General features: G+C 34.6%; 2 protein-coding genes across 3 annotated transcripts; one reads left to right on the top strand and one right to left on the bottom strand.

Annotated features, from left to right (window-relative positions):
- Positions 1-2,284: 2,284 nt before the first annotated feature.
- LOC112792800 (DNA polymerase epsilon catalytic subunit A-like) lies at positions 2,285-17,776 on the top strand. Its single transcript, XM_072233759.1, is given in 39 exon segments — positions 2,285-2,302; positions 2,693-2,806; positions 3,028-3,150; positions 3,681-3,735; positions 3,738-3,798; positions 3,893-4,034; positions 4,104-4,198; positions 4,452-4,557; positions 4,655-4,734; positions 4,844-4,929; positions 4,932-5,019; positions 5,984-6,071; positions 6,239-6,319; positions 6,407-6,550; positions 6,911-7,006; positions 7,159-7,359; positions 7,452-7,506; positions 7,592-7,734; positions 7,817-8,286; positions 8,893-9,022; positions 9,114-9,311; positions 9,430-9,504; positions 9,602-9,792; positions 9,960-10,140; positions 11,015-11,079; positions 11,939-12,071; positions 12,237-12,338; positions 12,607-12,690; positions 12,947-13,021; positions 13,546-13,605; positions 13,697-13,959; positions 14,036-14,084; positions 14,359-14,519; positions 14,920-14,986; positions 15,191-15,286; positions 15,452-15,622; positions 15,722-15,934; positions 16,198-16,304; positions 17,240-17,776. Coding segments are annotated over 39 exon segments (5,031 nt in total). The 3' UTR covers positions 17,604-17,776.
- A 646-nt stretch (positions 17,777-18,422) lies between these two features.
- On the bottom strand, positions 18,423-20,737 carry LOC112784743 (11-oxo-beta-amyrin 30-oxidase). 2 transcript variants are annotated; one of them, XM_025828059.3, is made up of 5 exons: positions 20,211-20,737; positions 19,894-20,117; positions 19,572-19,813; positions 19,127-19,499; positions 18,423-19,039 (listed from the first exon to the last, which is right to left on the bottom strand). In XM_025828059.3, the coding sequence occupies exons 1-5, from the start codon at positions 20,476-20,478 to the stop codon at positions 18,614-18,616; spliced, it is 1,533 nt and encodes a 510-aa protein (XP_025683844.1). In that variant the 5' UTR covers positions 20,479-20,737; the 3' UTR covers positions 18,423-18,613. The 2 variants fall into 2 exon arrangements, with proteins under 2 accessions (XP_025683844.1, XP_025683851.1); XM_025828066.3 differs by having other exon boundaries at positions 18,423-18,983; positions 20,211-20,652.
- Positions 20,738-21,386: the final 649 nt, after the last annotated feature.

Here is a 21,386-nt window from a genome sequence, read left to right as displayed (position 1 = left end):
ATTTTTTTGCTTTTGACTGCAATAGTTATGACTTTCTTATTATGCCATAGTTTAATAAACGGATTTTTTTCCCATCTTGGAAGTTCTGGGAGAAGAAGTGTTGTTTAATGGCTTCAAGTTCATATCTTATTCTGAAGAATATTATTTAGAGGTTAAATTACTTTTCAAGGTCTTTGTAGTTTCAATTAAATTTTAATTAGATGCTTATAGTTGACTTCATATCTAATTTTTGTATTGTATTTTTCAAATAGTTCTCCATGGTTTAAACATTTCTAATCAAGTGCCTATGCTATACAAACATTTTTCAAATATATCCCTCTAGTTTAAAAATGTGATCAAGTGTTTCTATTTTGGATGAGAAATTGCTGTTTTCTGCTAAAAAGTTTATTGTATAGGGACTTGATCACAACATTTTGAAAGATAAGGACCTAATTGAAAAATATTTACGTAGTATACCATTTAATGAGATGTATAAATTATAGGAATCAGTTTCAATTTTTTTTTGTACAATACTAAATTACAAACTTTAAATTATAGGAAGCTAATTGAAAGTTGAGTGAGCTATAGAGTATGCAGAATAATTAAATCTTTTCAGATGATTTCTCATTCAAACTTGTTAATAGAATATTTCTTTTTCAACTTTATTATTTAATCTTGCAGGAATTGGGGTTTCAGTGTGACAAGAATCAAGGGGAATGTCGTGCTAAATATGCTTGTCATTTAGATTGTTTTGCTTGGGTTAAACGGGACAGTTATCTCCCTCAAGGAAGCCAAGGCCTAAAGGTAAAAAGTTTGTATTCCTAAGCTTCTCAATCTTTTTGCATATTATTTTGTCCTTTTTAGTAAATTAGTAATATTTTTAAGAGTTCAATTTTGATGTAGTAGAAAGCTTTATTACACTATCTTTCAATTAAATTCTTCCATGTACTTTTCTAGTTAACCATATTTTTTGCTGTGTTCGCAATTGGATAATGTCTAATCAGTTTCAGCATTAATACATGTTTAATATGAAAGTTTTAGGTTCACATTGATTTTATCTTTTGAAATTTGAAAGATCTAACTTCTCTCCACCGGCTATAATCTCATGAATACTGAATAATGCTAATGGCAGTTTTCATTGAAGACCTTATTTAAGTTGAAGTCCTCTCAAATGGAATCATCAATGACTTCACAGTAAATTAGTAGGCTGGAAATTTACGATTAATTCTCGACTACTAGATAAGAGAATTATAAAGTTTTGTCTAGTTACTGATGGAGGATGTGCTATTTACATACAAGAACAATAATGCCTTGTCCGACTTGGTGGGGTTGGCTATCATTTGAATAATGTAATTTATTTAACTTATTAGCTACTTAATCTAAGTTTTATATTTGTCAATGTGAAAATGAATGGTTATTTTTACATTGAATTGAACTGTCAGCTTCCTAGAATTTTTATCCTTTTTGCCTGACTTCTTATTTTTTCCCTAAATTTATTTAGGCTGTTACAAAAGCAAAGTTGGGTTATGATCCCTTGGAGGTGAACCCTGAGGATATGGTTTGCTTTGCAAAGGAAAAGCCTCAGGTATGATTGTTTTGATACTGACTAATGTCTTTTTTGCCTCTTTGCAGACTGTAATGATTGTGAACAAACTAGATGTTCACTTGGTTGCCTTGTCCCAACTGTTTAATTTCATTGAAGGAAGTGTAGTATAATTGTGATCTTTTTTATTTAAGATAGATAAATGTTATTATTTGGCTAATAAAAATGTAAGACAGTAGGTTTTGAATTAGAATTAGTTTTCTGTTTTGTTCAAAGGGGGACTTCTATAATATGCTAATTTTCTAGGAGAAACAAAGCTCTTCTTATTTCTTGGGTCTTTTGGATTCTGGTGAATATCTGAACCGTGGGTTTGCATATCTTTATACCAAATTCATGGATGTGTAGTATATCGATTGTTGCCTGTTTAACTGTGAGATCTACATTATCAAGAAAAGATGGATGGGAAGTTTCTTAAGTGCCGTGCCATTTTTTTTCCATGTTCAAAGCAACTGTGCAGTCTTAGTTCTAGTTGGAAGGGATATTATTTTTTGTCCCTGTTTTTTAATGGTATGCCATAGTTTGTGATTGGAGTTCTCAATCTGAAAATTTATGCTTCCGGCTTGTCCTGAAATATATTGATAATTTTATTGAGTTTTGTTAATTTTAATCGTTATTGCCAATGATGGCTTCCGATACAAAAAGCGAATGTTATATCGTCCTAACAAAAACACCAATTCCCGACAACAGAGATAGTTTATAACAATGCCATCTTCTTGGAGAGTGAGACATATCATAGGTTTGGCCATGTAGAATGCCCTAGAAAGTTGGTGTTTTCAGGTCTGATATTCCACTAGTTTTACATAGATCATCTGCCTATGAGGTTTGTTGTTTACTACATTTTTAATTATTGATTCTTGACTATTCACTCTTTCTGTATTTACATGCATTCATAAGAATTTTCATATCTAGATGTTATTTATTCCTGCATGGTTATTTTCTCACTCCCTGCAAAATAGGGAAAGTGATTGATTTGTGAGGCCAGAGATGCAAACATTAAAAACCATTTTTATCTACTCAGTTCTGGTTATTTGTAATGTATGTGCGTGTATCTATGTTATCATGTTAGTTCTGCAGATTTGTTTCACTAACTGCTGACTGGTGGTGTTCCAGCAATTGATCAACAATCTTGATAGAGATCTACAGTATGCTATAAGAGTAGAGGGTAAAATGGATTTGGAATCTGTCTCTAATTATGATGAAGTAAAGAATGCCATCATGGAAAAGGTACTAACTGTGTTTTTTGACAGGCCAAAATTTTCATTACTACTTACTGGCCTGTAATGATGTCTAAAGTTGTAATTGTTTGGTTTCTAATATTTTCAAAAACAGTTATGTCATTCACATGCCATCATGGTGGCTAATAATTAGTTTATTCTTGAATATGTTGTAATCCTGAAAATTAAAATTTTTATTTATGACACCAATAAAAAGATTATCATAACCAGTTTCTCCCTGTCAATGCAGCTTTCAAATTACGAGATGTTCCAATACGTGAAGAATGCCCCCTCATTTATCATCTAGATGTAGCTGCTATGTATCCAAACATAATTTTGACAAATCGACTTCAGGTATGCGTTCTACAATATTATAATAATACTCGGTAGCTGGAAATGCAATTATACAAGCTTTTTTAACTCATAAGTACGTCTTTATCCACTATAATTGAAGAATTTAAGCTATGAGAGGAAAACAGAATTAAATAATTATGTTTGTCTTTTTGAGGTCTTATGTACTCATCAGACTTCCTGTGCATAATGCATATGGATAAGTTTGGTAACTCTGGAATATCAACGTTTTCTCCAATTTTACTTGGCTGGATTTCTTAAAAAATTGAATAGTAGGAGGAACCTGCAAAAGTGGCCATGCATCTCACCACAATGTCACAATGATTTCTTAGCTTTTTCTGGCCAGATTCATGTGGATTATCACTTCTGTTAGAAATGATATCTTCTTGATTTTATCAACTTCCAAGTAAAAATTTGGAAGAAATTTAAGAATGTTTGTGCTGCTTATGCTGTGTTATTGGGATTTATCTTTCTGAAATCTGAAGTTATGATGCATGCTGGTGCCTTATGTGACGTTTCTTTCCTATTTGTAGCCGCCGTCAATTGTTTCAGATGAGGTTTGCACTGCATGTGATTTCAACCGTCCTGGAAGACATGTCTACGCAAACTTGAGTGGGTTTGGCGTGGAGAAACATTCATGGCAAAGAAAAGGTGTGCGTCTCTTTTGGTTAATGCTTGCTATCATTAGCATATTGCAGATTTATTTGTGCATAACTGACTGAAATATCTATTTGAAATCTTTCAGTGACTATTATCATATAAAGAAACAGATTGAGTCCGATTTTGTTGATGGTTCTAACGTGAGGTTATCAAAATCTTTTCTTGACCTGCCCAAGGCAGAGCAACAATCAAGGCTGAAAGACCGTTTAAAGAAATACTGCCAGAAGGTTGGTATTGTTTTTTTAACAACTTTGTTTCATAATAGAGGCCATACTTAATCAAGATGGCATTCACAGGCATACAAGCGTGTTCTTAACAAACCAGTTACAGAACTCCGTGAAGCAGGAATCTGCATGCGTGAAAATCCATTTTATGTTGACACTGTTCGCAGGTGAGTTAAGATAATTGTATATTGATTGAGTAGTAAGTTAACCTTTGCAGTATTTAGTTGATGATAGATAATATGCCCTTATGGTGTATAATCTGCAGAACATATTTGGTAATATAAGTTCATAAATTTAATATTGTCACATTAAACTTCAACTTCAAACATAATCTCCTCAATTTTCCTTGCTCCATTGGTTGGTTGCTTTCTGTTATAACTTCTAAGCCTTGGTTTTGTGCTATCTGGTTCATGGTTCAAGTTTCCGAGATAGAAGATATGAATATAAAGGTCTTAACAAGGTTTGGAAAGGAAAACTGTCAGAAGCCAAGGGGAGTGGAAATCCTATGAAGATCCAGGAAGCACAAGTATGGATTATATTTATAGGCTTGTTCATGGTCAGGTTAATATGGTCAATACATTTTTATGTTGGGTTTCATTTTGTTTGATTATTTTGTGATCCAGGACATGGTTGTGCTTTATGATTCATTGCAACTTGCTCACAAGTGTATACTTAATTCCTTTTATGGATATGTTATGCGCAAGTGAGTATATTGATCTCTGTGTTTTTTGAAAATTTCATACACGGGATCTATTCAATAAGATCTATTATTCTTCTTTTAATCATCTTGTGTATCCATATTTATTTTATAGGGGTGCTAGATGGTACTCCATGGAAATGGCTGGAGTAGTCACATATACAGGAGCAAAAATAATTCAGAATGCCCGGTTGCTGGTAGAAAAATAGGGAAACCACTTGAACTAGATACTGATGGTATCTGGTGTGCACTTCCTGGGTCTTTTCCAGAAAATTTTACTTTTAAAACAAAGTATGTTTTATTCATGATTTGTGTGGTTATTTATTTAAATGACTATAACCGTACTTGAAATATAATATACCTGTAATCTTTGGTTCTGCTTTCTGTTTATAGAGTACTTAGGACTGCACTAACGATCATTTCTATCTTTTCACCTTGGTCTTGGATATGCTCACTAAAGCACATTCAAGATGGGTGCCATGGAGCATATAGTCCTATTAGGAGAATCAAGATAAAATGAATAAATAAATGAATTACTAGAGTTGTGGAGACAAGCTTTGGATGTGTATGGCAACTCTAGAGGATTAAACTATAGCATCCAAACTGAGTGGTAAAATTGGAGAGTGCTTTGGCTATTATTTGCAATAGAAAGTACGACTGAAGCTTAAGGGTAAAAATAAATCTTAACTGCATATTGACAATGTGTATGAGACTAGGTCTTGGGCTAGCATGGATGGAATGTTGCAATAAATGAATGGGTTGAGTAGACAAGATATAATCAGGAATGGATGCATTAGAAAGAGATTTGGGGTACTGCACTTGTAGAACAGATGGTAGAATTAGGTGGTTTGAATATGTTTGGTGAAATCTTGTAGCTAAAGGTAGGGGGGACCTAAAGAAAACCATATGCAAATCATTAAAAGAGACTTAACGGTTTAAACATGAACATGATTTTTGATAGAACATTATGCCATTATTAGATCCAGGAAGCTGATCCTGTTACTGGGACAAGGTACAATTGTTCACTTGTTCTTGTTGAGGAATACTTCAGAAATTGTTGACTGTGCTAAAATTTGTAGGCCAGATTTCGGTGATTGTTTGTTAGGGTGTAGGCAATTCATTCAGCTTCACCTTTTTAATCTTTACCCTTCTTTGTCTCTCCTCCAAAACTTAATTTTCTCTGCCTACTTTTGACGGTTTAGAATCTTGGTAGTTAGAATTCTGAAGAATCTTTTTCATACTTATTGCATTGTAGAGATTCGAAAAGGAAGTTGACAATCTCATACCCTTGTGTTATGCTAAATGTTGATGTGGCAATCAATAATACAAATGATCAGTACCAGGTAAGCTTGGAATTCTTTTATGTAAAAAATAACTAAATTCGCAATATGCTACATGTGCTTATATTTGATGCTTTGCAGTTAATAGATTTGCAATCTACTGTTTTCTTTACTTTTATTTATTTTAAAAGTTAAGTACTTCATATGTTATATTTCCAATTTTCTGGTAGACACTCACAGATCCAATAAGGAAAACATATACTACTCGTAGCGAATGCTCTATAGAATTTGAGGTGGATGGACCATACAAGGTAAACTAGAACTGTAGTTTATGATTTGAATATTCTCCCGTGCTCCACTATTTGTGAATGACTTATATATGGTTTGCTTTGATGTAGGCAATGATTCTTCCTGCTTCCAAAGAAGAAGGAATTTTAATTAAAAAACGATATGCTGTTTTTAATGATGATGGAACCCTTGCAGAGCTTAAAGGTTTTGAGATCAAGCGAAGAGGTGAACTGAAACTAATAAAAGTTTTCCAGGTAATATTGGTTAAGATCGTTAGCTTCAAGCACAAAGCATCATAGTATTTGATATGGATAAATCATTAGGATTGAGGATATCTGTTCCTACTTTCTTCTTGATGGAACACATATTCAAGTGAAAGTTGTGGAAGACAAGTTATATTTATTTTGGCAATTTCTATTCAGCCATTTGCTTATTTCTTTCCTGATATTATTTTTTTTTAAAATACAAATATTGTAACTTACCTATTATCATTTCGAAACTTGGCAGCTGCCTAATCACTGACTTGGTTCATGTGATAATTTTGTGAAAGTTCTCTTTTTGTTTAGAATGATTTTATGACTTTGTTTCTTCTTTAACACATATTCTTGTCACAGGCTGAGCTATTTGACAAGTTTCTCCATGGCTCAACCTTAGATGAATGCTATTCAGCTGTTGCTGCTGTGGCAAATCGCTGGCTTGATCTTCTTGATGTATGCTAACGATCCATGGTTTACTGTCTAATTTGATTTTTGTATTAAGAGCCTTGGGATTTGTTTGTTTAAATTAGTTTGTTGAGGATATATTTGTCAGGATTTGATATAACCTTTGTTTCCTTATTTTGTCATTGCTTTCTGACATACAGAACCAAGGGAAGGATATTACAGACAGTGAGTTGCTTGATTACATCTCAGAATCAAGTACCATGAGCAAGTCATTAGCTGATTATGGTGAGCAAAAATCTTGTGCTGTCACCACTGCCAAACGTCTTGCCGACTTTCTTGGTGATACAATGGTCAAAGATAAAGGTCTTCGATGTCAGTACATAGTAGCAAGTGAACCTAAGGTACAATAAAAAAAATTATCTCTTTTGCATCCACCCACAATATTTTGCTAGTTAATTGCTTAGTGATAAAGAAAAACTCATCGTCTCTGCAGGGAACACCTGTAAGCGAGCGTGCTATTCCTGTTGCAATATTTGAAACAAAAGCTGGTAAAATTTCTTGTTTTTATGATTAACAAATTACAATTCTATTCTTTGCATTTTAAACAAGGAAGCATTTGCATAATGTTTGCAGAAGTAATGAAGTACTATGTTCGAAGATGGTGCAAGGCCTCATCAGATGTTGGCATTCGGTCCATAGTTGACTGGTCCTACTACAAGCAGCGGCTTTCTTCAGCGATTCAAAAAATTGTCACAATTCCCGCTGCCATGCAAAAGGTTTTAAGTTTTCCTTTTGGCATATTGAAGTAATTGATTCTTGTATTTTTCGTATTTTCTCTGAGGGGTTTAATACTTACAGATTGCAAATCCTGTTCCTCGGGTAGCTCATCCGGATTGGTTGCATAAGAAAGTTCGTGAAAAAGAGGACAAGTTTCGTCAACGAAAATTAGTTGATGTCTTTAACTCATTTAAAAGGGATGATCGCTCAAAAAGGAATAGTGATTCTAATGGTGTCAGCCTTATGGCTGATGAAGAGAATGTGATTGACTTGGAGGATTTTGGAAACAAGGCCAGGAATTTGCCAATTGGTCCTAGACCAATTATACGGCATTATAAAGCTAATAATGAAGGGAATTCAATTAAGCTCAGTGGTCATGGAAATTCTGAGCAACAACATATTGATAATAGCAGCAAGGACGAGTCACTTTCACTTTTTCAACAAAAGGAAATATCATCTGAAAATGTTGACAGAAATGTTGATTATCAAGGATGGCTTGAAATAAAAAAGAGAAAGTGGAAAAGTATCCTGGAAAAGAGAAAAAAGCGAAGGTAAAGTTCTCATTGCAATCTTAGTATTGAAGTCCATTTATATCAATATCTATGATTATATTTTGGAGTGGTTCTTCTAAGATCAAGCACCAGAAGTCAATGATGGATTGTTTGGATCTTCTACCAAAAATGATTTGTTTTCTGTGTTGGGTTCATTGATGTTACCCACCACTATGATTGTGACAGTTAACTACGACAGCACAAATGAATGCCCAAAAGGGGTCACAGCCAAATTGTGGAGGTTCATGCTCCCATATGTTGGGCAATTACTTGTCTTTGGATTTTGTTTGAAGAAAGTCTTATGTATATCTCTTCAGAATTTAGTAATTGCTAAGATATCCTAAACTTCCGGGAAATGAAATTTGTATCATTATGAATGCCTAAAAATTTTCTTATACTTAGTTCCAGCACCAGCAAAAGGGCCAAAAAAAAAAAGTTCTCCTCTGACTTCGCTGGTGAGACCCTGTCATTCTTGTACCCTACCCATTGGCCACTTTGTAGGGGTTAACTCCTAAGTCCTGCTTAATATCTGAATGTTCATCTCTGTGGTTTTATTTTGTGAGCTTCCCATTATTATTGATTAAGGAAGCTTGTTGACTTTTTCAGATTGGAGAATTCAAAGAAAGCTGATAGGATGAATGGTGTTCCTGAACAAATGAATGGTACAACTGGTAGAACAAATGTCAGTTCATATTTTAGAACGAATGAAGTAGCCCTGAAGCGGTACCATTGGCAGGTAAGTGCAATTAAATTCTGTAAAGACCAATTGGTTTTAAAATAAGTCTATGGTCTCTTGATTTCCTTATTCTAATTTTCCTGTGGTTTAGATAATACAACTACTTCAGAGCTCACAGATTGGCCAATTTTTTGCCTGGGTAGTTGTTGATGGGATTATGCTAAAGATTCCTGTTTCGGTTCCTAGAGTCTTTTACCTCAACTCAAGATCACCAGTTACTGAAGAATTTCTTGGCAAAAGCGTCAAGAAGACACTTCCTCATGGAAAGCAAAGTTATAATCTGTATGAGGTACTAGTGATTTTCTTATATATATATATATATATATATATATTAAAAAACATTTTCTTCTTGTTCTTTTATTTTTCCTTCAAAGCAAGGTATTAATTGTGCTTTGGAAATTTTGCAGGTTTCAATTGACGAAGTTCAATTTAAGGAAGCAAGCAAAAAACTTGCAGCTCTTCTAGCAGATCCTGATGTTGAGGTCCGCATATAGGATTAAGTGACTGTTGCAAATATGCAATTATATTCAAGTACTGAACTCAACTTAAAAGATTCCTCTTTTTTTATTTTTGGGTCAGGGAATATATGAAACTAAGGTGCCACTGGAGTTTAATGCTATAGTCCAGCTTGGTTGTGTATGTAAGGTGGATAAAAGTGCCAAACAAAGAAGTCTACAAGACTCATGGAATTTGAGTGAATTGCACATGAAGACCACAACCGAATGTTCTTATCTCGAACAATTGATATCCTTTTTTTACTTGTATCATAGGTAAGTGGAGATTCAATACTTACCAAGATATCTTCTCAACAATTTTCGTCACTCAACTGTTGGCTAAAAGCTGGATTATATTTTATTCAAAAATAAATTTCATGCATTTTCATTACTTTGCAAATTATAGTAGTGTTTATATTTAATATTTTTTTAATGGACTTCAGTATCTCTGAGGGACGGGCTATATACGTTGGATATTTTCCAGCATCAAAATCAATAACAGTTGTGGTAGTTAATTCATATCAAAACAAGGATTTATCACTGGCTTATCTTGAAAGACAGTTTCACGATGCATGCCAAGCTTTGTCTATTCAGCCACCTCCCCGGAATAGCATTAGTTTTAAGGTAGATGAACAACACTTGTCTGATCATAATTTTGTTCCCTTTTAGTAGATCTTAATATCTAATATGTAGATGTTCTTTTGACTATTGCTTAAAATGGTGCTTCAATCCTTCAAAGATATAGGTGTCACCACTTCTTTTGGTGATAAAAGAATAATATTAATTTAAGACTAAGAATAATACAAGAAGATGGGCAGATAAAGGATTTCCTTATAAAGGCCACAAAAGAAAAGACTATGAATGAAGTGTCACTTTCCAATTATTCAATATTTCTAAGAGGGGAAGTCTCCTAAAAAGATCATGAGCTTTACACCAAATAGATCCTAATATCTAAGCTTATCCTATAAAACTTTCTTGTCTGAAAATCTGTCATTGAAGGTGTATAAATGGCTCTCCAACCAAATACTCGGAACAATGGCACACAATACATTGCTTCGTAGCTTTTGCCTCTTTCCTACTCTCAAAACCAGAAAACTTAATCTAGAAAAATTTATCTAAGGTTGGAGGGCACTTCCTCATTCACAAAAGTCATTAAATTCGTTGTTCTTTGTCAAACTAAGAAATGAGTTCTAATTTTGGGACTAATTTGATGACATTTTGCTTGCTTGATGGTCTAAATTGATATTGATAATACTTTACAATGCTGAAGAATTAATTTGGTGCTGAAAATCTATTGAGGTGTAAAACAATGACACTTTGATTCATTGAGGGACTAAATTGCTGACATGAGTCTCTCAGGAACTGTGGTGTCGGCCGTTATATCTCTGGATGATGTTAATAGGAGTTAACTATTTCCATCTTTTGGCATTTCTCCATACAAGTGTATGAATACTTATCCATTTCCATGTTTTTTGTTATAATTATATCTTATGTTCAGGTGGACTATGTTTCACATGTCAAGGATGCTGAAACTTTGATGCAAAGAGCAATAAATGATCGCAGGTTTCTTCTCATATCTTATTTTAAAGAAAGAACCAGAATTAGGCTGCCCTTTTTCAAATGAGACGATGCTTCCTTGTTCTCTAAATATTCCTTTAGCTGCTTAGTGCAAATAAAATTAACGGGATACAATGTAATTTTTTCTTTATGGAATGCATTATAATTAGTATATAAGTATCTCAATTATAGTTGACCGCAGTGCCAAAACTCTCAAGTGGCAACCCTATTGATAAATCTCCTTTCCATGACTGCCATCAGTTGATATTGACGTTTCTTTCTTCATTTGGTCTCTCAGAGTATAGTAATTAGTATCTGAACTCCGTACAAACTTTTCCTTTTCCCATAATCTGTTACAAAAATTCTGGAACAAGTCATTCTCAATTTCCTTCTAATATAATTTACATGCAAGTGATGTCTTGCATCTTGACCATAAACCTAATATCCAATAATAAAAGCCATGACCTTAATTGAGCTTTGGTAACCAACAAGGAAGTTGGTTTGTGATAGAGCCACATTATGATCTCAGGGGACTAGGTTTAGGGTTTGAAAGTTGGTGTGGTGGTATAACATTTGTGTCTACAATGTTATATTAGTGTCATTAAATGTTAGTGCAGTGGTATAACATTTGTGTAGATAATTTATATTAATGTTTGAAAGAAGACTAAGAGTGATTAGCATTTGAAATTTAGAGATGCTTAATTTCTTCTACCTTAATACGGTTTTGAAGCTATACTACTCTACCATAAAATTTATGATGTTTGTTGTAAACGCCTCATATTTATAAAATATCAAAATTCATTTTTTCCACTACCTGTCTCTATACTGAATTATCTTTTGTCTTCTCTGATACTGTTTATCATAGGAATGAATATCATGGACCTATGGTTGCTATCATCGAATGCCCAAATGTTCAACTTTTGAAATTGGGTATTCGATCGCTAGATGATTTTCCATGCCTGAGTATTCCTTGTAATGCCCGTGATAGTCAATATCAGGTAAACTTGGTTCTTTTCATGGGTGTTTGCATTTAAAGCTCTTGTGTGTGTGTGTGTGTGTATAAAATATTGGTTTAAAAGAAGTATTCAACAATGTCTTCACCAAGGTGGTTGTCTTAACTTGAATTCTTTTATCTTGCTACCTATAATTTTGGCTCCTTGTAGATTCTTGGATGGCAACAAGTTGCTGGAAAAATTGGAATGCAACGTTGTGCTGCATCAGGCCAATGGCTAAATGAGAGAATTGCTCTCTCAAGATATGCCCATGTAAGCACTAGAAATCCTTGGCATATTTGGAAAAATTACAAAAGAAATAGATGATTCATTTTTATTGCTCATTGCCAGTTTAGGAATACTTGAACAATCTAAATTTGTTAATTAAGTCACGAGTAAAAACTCAATAAAACTTGATGCCCATCGTTAACCTGTTGATTGGTTAATTGTTCTTCAAGTGGAAGTAATTTATTGAGAAGTTCTGTTTTGCAACTTTCACAATTGCATTTTGTTTTTATATGCATATGAATTTCTTTTGCAGGTACCACTTGGGAATTTTGAACTTGACTGGCTTATATTTACAGCAGATACCTTCTTCTCAAGAGCTTTGCGTGATAGTCAACAGGTTCCGATTTTAAGTTTATGTATATGAATGTTATCTGCAAACTGAAACTCCATGACTTACTGGTTCATCCTTGATTCTATTGTTTGATGTCCCTCCCTGCACTTGATGATTTTATAAATGTTTATGTCCAGATAGGTGTCGGTTGTTTGTGTTTCTTTAAAGGAAATATTATTCCCCCCCCCCCTCCTTTTTCTCATAAATTAATAACTAGGCATAGCCCCATTTGTCTTATGAAATTTTATTCATACTTATATAGGTACTTTGGATATCGGATGGCGGTCTTCCTGATTTAGGTGGCATTAATGATGAAGAGACCTGTTTTCTTGACGAGGTAGGTCCATAGATATTTAACTTGTTAAAGCTTCAATGTTTTTTCTTTTCACTTTTTCCGAGATTTAACCTTGTGTTCTTCAGGGATCATTATGATTACTATTCAGGAACAAACTTGTTTCCAAGTACCTCAGACACCTATTTTTCATTCCAGAATGAGACTTTAAATGTTGATTATACTGCTAAATTCTTTTTCCTTTTAATTTTTGCGGAGTGAGGGGAGGTGGGGGGGAGGATGAAGTAACTGCTATTTATGATATAATAACCAGTTGTATTCATTTTAATTTGTTAAATCTGCTATATTGTCGGGGGAGCATCTGCAAGTTTTAAAAACAACTTAACAATGAATCAAGCAGCCACTCTCCATGACAAAATGATCAGGTTTCAATTGTGGTTACTTAAAAAGTTTGCTGGGAAAGATTGTACGTAGGAATAGTTTCTCCACGCTAATGCTGTGATTATTTGATTAATGAGCATGCTCATTTTGGTTCTTTTGAAATTGACTGCTGTGCTATCTGGATACAGGTCCACCAACCTGTTCTTACATATCCTGGAGCTTACAGAAAAGTTACTGTTGAGTTAAAGGTTTGATATTAACAGAGTTATGTTCACTAATTGATTGAAGTACATACAACTTGGTGACGTTTATAAATATTTTTATTTGTTTATGTTACAGATACACCACCTAGCTGTGGATGCCCTTTTAAAAAGCAACCAAGTCAATGAAATGGAAGGAGGCGCTTTATTAGGATTCGATAATGAATTTAATTCTGGAGCTAATCCCGCTATTGATCAGAGTGGCTTTGATGAGGCTGCCTCATGTACACATGCCTTTCGAGTCCTGAAACAATTGATTCAGCGGTGCCTTGCAGATGCAGTTACATCTCAAAACACATATGCGGATGCAATGTTGCAACATCTGTATCGATGGCTTTGCAGGTTTTTACTGTGTTTACTTGTCTCCTGCTACCTCTTTTTTACACGTATAGCTACTAAATTCCTTCCCATATTGCAGCCCTCAGTCAAAACTTCACGATCCAGCTCTTCACCAGCTACTTCACAAGGTAACAACATTCATCTTCTTTTCCTCCTTATCTTAAAATTTTTAATCTTTCCAAAATGTATAGCCAACTTGACAGGGCAAATAAGAAGGTTTAGTGAATTGGATAACCCCTGAGATGTTACAACTTGTTCCCACCTTTAAAATAGGTTTTCCATTATTTTGGTTTTATGCTTGTTGGCCTTTTGTCAGTTCATTTCATTGTGACTTGAATATTTAAGTTTAAATCTCTTACTACTTTTTTCTTTATAATGTCTTTTTATTGCTTGGTATTATAGGTCATGCAAAAAGTGTTTGCACTGTTGTTGGCAGAGTTCCGCAAGTTGGGTGCAACAATTGTATTTGCAAACTTCTCAAAGATTATTATCGACACAGGGAAATATGATCTTGCTGCAGCCAAGGCTTACTGTGACAGTTTGTTAAGAACTATACAGTCTAGGTCTGTCTTGTAAAAGCCACAAGTTAAATATTTTTCTTCCCAGTCCTGTTATGGAGCCAACTTTCTCCGGCCAATAATCAGCCAACTTTCGTGGTGTTGCGCATCCAAACTTCAAAAAATCTGGCGTCAAGGTGCTGGTTCTAGCACCATGGCATCACGACTGCACGAACAAAAGGAAACTTCTGGTGCCGTGACTTCCCAAACAAGAGAAAATTTTCCCACTGTCGCAGCACCAGTTCTAACGCTATGATGTTGGCTGAAAAATGTTGGGATAATCACATTTAAACCTATTTACTTTTAGGAGATTTTTGTTGACTTCTTTAAAAGTGAAAAATCTACAATATTTTACTGAACAACAATATTGTCCACAAGCTCTTACTATGTCTTGCTGATTTTGTAGAGACTTATTTGAATGGATTGAGTTGGAACCACTTCAGTTTTGGCGGTCATTGCTATTCATGGATCAGGTTTGATCATCATGCATTTTGTTAATTGTTTAGTCCTCCCCCTATTGGTTGTTGGTAATGCATCTAAGTATTACTTGTGAATCATAATGTAATTTTGTGCAATTTGAAGTGCATGTAGTTGTGCAGTCTTGCAATCGTTTCACTCTTATGTTATTTAATTCAAATCAGCATCATTGCCTAGTTATTGTTCTTTTCCTCCTGTAGTATAACTATGGTGGAATACCAGCAAAATCAGATGAATCTCAAGTTGACATTATATCAAGCTGGAATATTGCTGAGTACTTGCCAAAGAAAATCCAGGCAAGTTGCCTTCCATGAATCTTACTTTAAATATAAGTTTGAAGGCAAAGAATTGCTACTATGGAGAATTGATTTATTGAATTCTAATTGGTTAGCCTTTAATATTGAAGCTATATTTGTATTCTTCATCTCTAATTTGTTTAGTTATATTATGTCTCCCTGTAGGATCATTTCATTGTCATTGTTTCTCAATTCTTGTATATTCCTTGGAGCTATGCACAAAAGCAAGCAGGAATCAGGGAATCAATGCTGAATGGTGATTCCTGCACCCCATCGATTAACATTGGAGCTGCAGAGGCTTTGGAATCAGAAATGATAGAATATATCAAAGAACAGGTAAAACAATTACAGAGCTTTGAGGAGTAGGGACTGAAGTTGTCTGATATTTTGATTCAAAATATTAGTTGTTATATTATTTTGCCTTCTATTCCACAGATTAGCTCTTACTTCACGGACAATCTTTTGCGAATTGTTCGTGATATTGTTCTTCACATGAAAGGGGCAAGCAAATCAGAAGATGACCCAAGTACATCATCTGGCCTTCCTCAAATTGTGGGTGATCAACATAGAGGGGATGCTTCCTTGGAATTTATCAAGCATGTCTGTGCTGTGTTGGCCCTCGACCAAAGTGTGCAGCATGATGTGTTGGTAATAATTGTTTTCCCGAGTTATATTTGTTAAAGGCCTGGTATTGTTCAATAGGATGATTACGCATATTTCCTGAGTCCAAAGAAAAAAAAAAGGGGGGGGAGGGTGGGGAGGAGGAGAAAAGAAGATAAAGTTAAATTGATGTGCTGCAGCTATTCATGTATAATGAAATTGGAATGGCTTCGTTTTCCATGGGCTGTTGATCTTTTTCTCTATGTATATTCTTGGTCCGCAAATTGATAGTCTCATTGTACCCTTCACAGGTCATGAGAAAGAATTTGTTAAAATATGTTCGTGTTAGGGAGTTTGCTCCGGAAGCTGAGTTTCGTGATCCATGTCATTCCTTCATCCTATCCAATGTCATTTGCAGGTAAAGAAGGAAATTAAATAAGAAATGTTTGCATAAATCATTTCCTGTGTATTTACTTACGAATGATCACAATAGGATGAAGTGTGGGTAACAAGATAATGAGGTGATAAGTCTCAAATACTAAATGAATAAACAAAAATGAATCATTTAGTCATCCTATCATTACTAAAAGAAACAGAAAAATCAAAGAAATACATAGATTTCTATTACGCAACAATACAATTTTTTTCCCGCAAGTTTTCAGAATATCAATAGATTTCTATCTCGTGTTTGTGTGGCTGCATATTATTCCCTCAGCACCTTATTATTTGTCACTCATTTTTCTTTGCATTATTTATTGTTGAAGTATCATTATGCTTTTAATTTATAATAGTATTGAAAAATATTCTACTATTCTATCTCTTCATTAGTGATTCTAAGTTTCTTAATGCAAAGTGATAAAAAAAAAGAATGAATGAAGTATTAATTAGTGTCCAAACTCGAAACTATTAAATTTGTCAAATGAAAATCATCATATAATTTGGTCACCATTCATATCTTGCTTTTTTATTTTATATAAATTTTTACGGGGTTCCATATAGTTTTATTATACTTTATCTTTCATTATTGATTTAAAAGGTAGGACATAGAGAAGACATGTGACAAAAAAATAAAATGATTTCACACAAGGTCATGGGAAAATTTATCTTTAGAAGATCCATTTTTAGGAGTAAGTTGGTGGGTTGTGTAAATTTTTTTGCTCAAGGGTTTAATGCAAAGAGAGGAATTGAAGAAGTTAAAGTCATTTTTACGTTTTTCTCATAACCTGATTCAGTTTGTCTTTATATATGTTAGTTCTAACCTTTTTTCTTTTCCTTTACGAAGAAATATCGATGCTTCCCTTATTCACATATATATAACTCTCTTTTGTTGTGTTCCCCCCTCCCTTGGGACAGCTATTGTAATGACTGCAGAGACTTGGACTTGTGCCGTGACTCGGCTTTATTGACTCAGGAGTGGCGTTGTGCGGTGCCACAGTGTGGCCAGCCTTATGACCGCGAGGTGATGGAGAATGCGCTTCTTCAGATCGTACGACAAAGAGAGCGGCTTTACCACCTTCAAGATCTGGTGTGCCTCAGGTGCAACCAGGTCAAAGCTGCACATTTGTCTGAGCAGTGTGCTTGTGCTGGCTCATTTAGGTGCAAGGAAGACGTTACTGAATTTCGCTCAAAGATGCAGGTTTTCTTCAACATAGCTTTTCGTCAGAAATTCCAACTTCTCCAGGAATGTACCTCTTGGATTTTAGAACTTAGATTGTAAATATTTCAACAAAACACCTAGGAACTAAATGTGCACAGGGATGCGCTCGGTGGCACTGTTGTAACCAATTCTTTTATTCTTGATACATGCATGCATGATGTGAAATGTGTATATGAAATGTTTATCGTTATCAATTTAGCTTAGAAGCGTATCAAGCTTCAGCTTTCAAACAATCGATATATGACGAAATTGTTTATATATCAAAGCGCAAATGACTAATGTATAAAATGCAAAAGTTTCCTTTTTAAATGTCATATTATATTTGCCGAATATAGCGGCATGCCACCGCAACCCATTTAAATTTAGTGTTACTGCATCTTAATCCAAAAGATTAAAGAGTATCAATAATTTAAATGTTTGTGCTACCAATGATGATAGGGTTGTTTCGAGTGATAAGCAGTGAGGTATTACTTTCGAAACCTTGTGTATGCAGGAAATCCCGCTAGAGTGAGAGAAGCACCACCCGTGATAAGGTTCGTCATTTGGATTGGATTCGAGAATCCGATCCAGATAAACATGGACGACACCTTAGACGTCGGAGCTGGCAACTATAAAGTATTATTTGTATCGTGCTTGCTTAGCTGTTTAATATAAAACTTAAAAAAAATACATATGAGAAAGCAACTTATATATTAAAATGGTTCCTCATACTTTCCCTTTATATATATATGACTCGTGTTTTAACGCATAATAAAATCGAATGGAAAAGATTCATTCTCTTAGTTAAGCGTTAAAAGTTCAATTTATTTTGGATATGGAAAAATTTTAAAATTTCGGACTAACTATGTACCTATCAAAATAGCTATAAGAAATTGGTCATCATTCTAAAATATGATATTCCTGAAGAATAAAAGAAAGAAAGAAAAGTGGTCCTCTGTTGCCTCCATGACCTATGAAACATCACAAGTGGATCACTTTTACAAAGAAAAGAAAAGAAAGAAAGATGCATGGAATTTATTTTGCACGTTACTTAAATTTGGAAGAAGCCACTTCTTGTGCAATAATTGAAACTACAATTTATGTAAGACGATTTGAGCTCCACGCATTGGTTTAAGATTAAGGAAATTGACTGGAGCATGTGTATATGCAGGGGAGAGCTCAATTGTGAAGCGTTGTAAAAGCAATGTGAAGAATATCTTGGCTTCCATTAAGGAGAAATTTTGGCCAATGCACATTCTAGGCCCCCATCCAAATGGAAAATATGAGACCTGACCTTTAGTCGCTTTAGCAATTCCTTCTGAAAATCTTTCTGGTTTGAACTCTCTTGCATCATCACCCCATAGCTCACGATCATGGTGGATCAAAAGTATTGGTAATGAAATTTTAACTCCAGCAGGTAGTGATAGGTTTTGCATCTTTATATCTTTGTTGAGTGTTCGACTGAAAAACAGGGTTGGTGGGTATAGCCTTAACACCTCATTTAAGATCATTGATACCTATATATATATATATGCCAAACAATATCAACACCTCAAGACTAATACAATTATAGCAAGTAAAACAAATTATATATACATGCTTACGGTTTTAAGGCGATTGAGGCCATCACTGTCTGGCTTTCGGTTTCCAAAGACTTGGAAGACTTCTTCCCTCGCACGTGATTGCCATTCTGGATACCTACTTAGCATCACCATTGTCCATACTATCAAAACAGCCGTGGTTTCTTGTCCTGCCATGTAAAATGTGTAGCATTCTTCCACTATCTCTCGATTACTCATTCCATGTTCTTTTATTTCTTTGCTGTTTGATTCCAAAAGTATCCCTAATAAGTCACTCTTGTTAACCTCCTCACCATCCTTCATTGCTTTCTCTCTTTTCCTGATGATAGCTTCAAGTGATGCTTGCATCTCTCTATCAATTTTAATCATACCCCTATTAACACTAGTAGGAAGCAACCTGCAAGATACATGATGAGTACCTAAATAGAAAGATTTGAACTTAATTAAAATGGTTAGTTATATGTCTTACCACCATCCTGGAATGTGAATATATTTTAGTCTCATTATAAGTCTAGCTTGCTTAGTAAGGAGTTCAAATATTCTTTTTCCTTCTTGGTAACTGCTTCCAAAGGCTGTTCTGGAAATAACATCGCAAGCCAGATTCTGGATGAAAGGCTCCACATCAATGTCGCATTTACCCTCTGAAGACAGCATCTCCTCCCATTTATGAATCACATCATGGCAGCATTGGACCATTGTTGATGTTAGAAGCTATAGACATAGTTAGTAGCACACTCAGTAATGCTTAACATATATACATACATGTTGGAATAAAAGCAAATTAAACTAACTTTCAATTTCTCCATATGGAAAGCAGGGTTGATGATCTTTCGATGTGTGTGCCATTGTTGGTCCTCATAATTTGGAAGTCCAGAGCCCAATAACTTGGCCACACGCCCCAGCTTAGGCTTCTCTTTCTTGAAGTAACTGTTATTGGTAAAAACTTGTTTAATATGCTCAGGGTTTGTGATGTTGACCTTCAGTGTCTGACCTTCCCAGTAAAATGAATTCTTCCCTGTCCATCACATCATTAATAACTCTCTGTTTCTTCCGTATGATACGATATATGCAATAAATGTGAATAATATAGGTAGGAGTAGGAGCGAACCAAATTTGATGATAGCATGATCAGCTGTAGAATAGACACGTGGAGCTATGTCCTTGTCATCAGAGAAAGTCATTGGCTTCATGTTATAAGAAGAGGAGTTGTTGTTGTTGTTGTTGGAGAAGAGGGAGTAGGGGTTGCCATGGAAGCCTTGCTCCCTGAGAAGGGTTTCAAGCTTCTTAGGCCTCAGGAAGAGCCAGTTGAGCAGCTTCCATCCCCCCACCGCCAGCATCAGTAGTCCAACCGCCGTGACAAACAGCCCCTCCTCCATTAATTACTGCTTGAAGGCAAGTGTGGGATAAGATCGGATCGCAGAGCAGAATGAATATTTTAAGGCAGGCAGACACGAGGACCGCGAGCCGGTGCCTGGTGTTTATTTTATTTGAAATACAGATGGTGTTGGAGTAGTTAACAAACGATGTAACTTTCTAAATAACAATTAACCATTCACAACTTATTTATAAACCAAATTAAAGAGCACAAAAATGATCTTGTGTGTACAAGTGTAAGATTTAATGCAGAGCAGACAAGACACGAGGAACGCGAGCCGGTGCCTCATCTTTATTTTATTTGAAACACAGAATGATCGCGCCACGCGTGGGGCGCTGTCATAGTCACCGGTCGATACCATCTGCAACACTCATATTCATAAAGAAAAAAGCATCCCCTCCTCCATTCATGTGTAGGACTGGATCAGAGAGCGTAATCAATATTTTTAAAAGTCTTTAAATGATTTGATTGATTTGATTAAATTTTATCTAACAGTTAAAGTTAACCATAGTTGAGTTTCCACCTTTTACTAAACTGTTATGCATTCTTGACTTCATATTTTTGTATTAATGCTAAATATCTTTTGTATTGGAGGTGTATTGAAAGTTACGGTAAAATTAGAAATAACCATACATAGTGTGAATAAATTTAAATACTAATCTTAATTTTTAAATTTTATAATTTGAAATTAAATAATTAATTAATGATCTAATTTTTAATTTTACCATTTTTTTAAATTCATTATACACATTGTACACAATTAATATTAATTCCCAATACTTTCTCAAGCTTAAATAATTGTTGTTTGTTGTATATATATTAAGAAAATTATAAGTAGACAATAAAAATACTAAATAATATGAACAATAAATATATGGGATGTTCATTTCATTAGGTGTGCGGATGATT

This window comes from Arachis hypogaea, chromosome 3, assembly GCF_003086295.3.
Source record: "Arachis hypogaea cultivar Tifrunner chromosome 3, arahy.Tifrunner.gnm2.J5K5, whole genome shotgun sequence".
NCBI classification, from domain to species: domain Eukaryota; kingdom Viridiplantae; phylum Streptophyta; class Magnoliopsida; order Fabales; family Fabaceae; genus Arachis; species Arachis hypogaea.
This window is presented reverse-complemented; position numbering and strand designations above follow the sequence as displayed.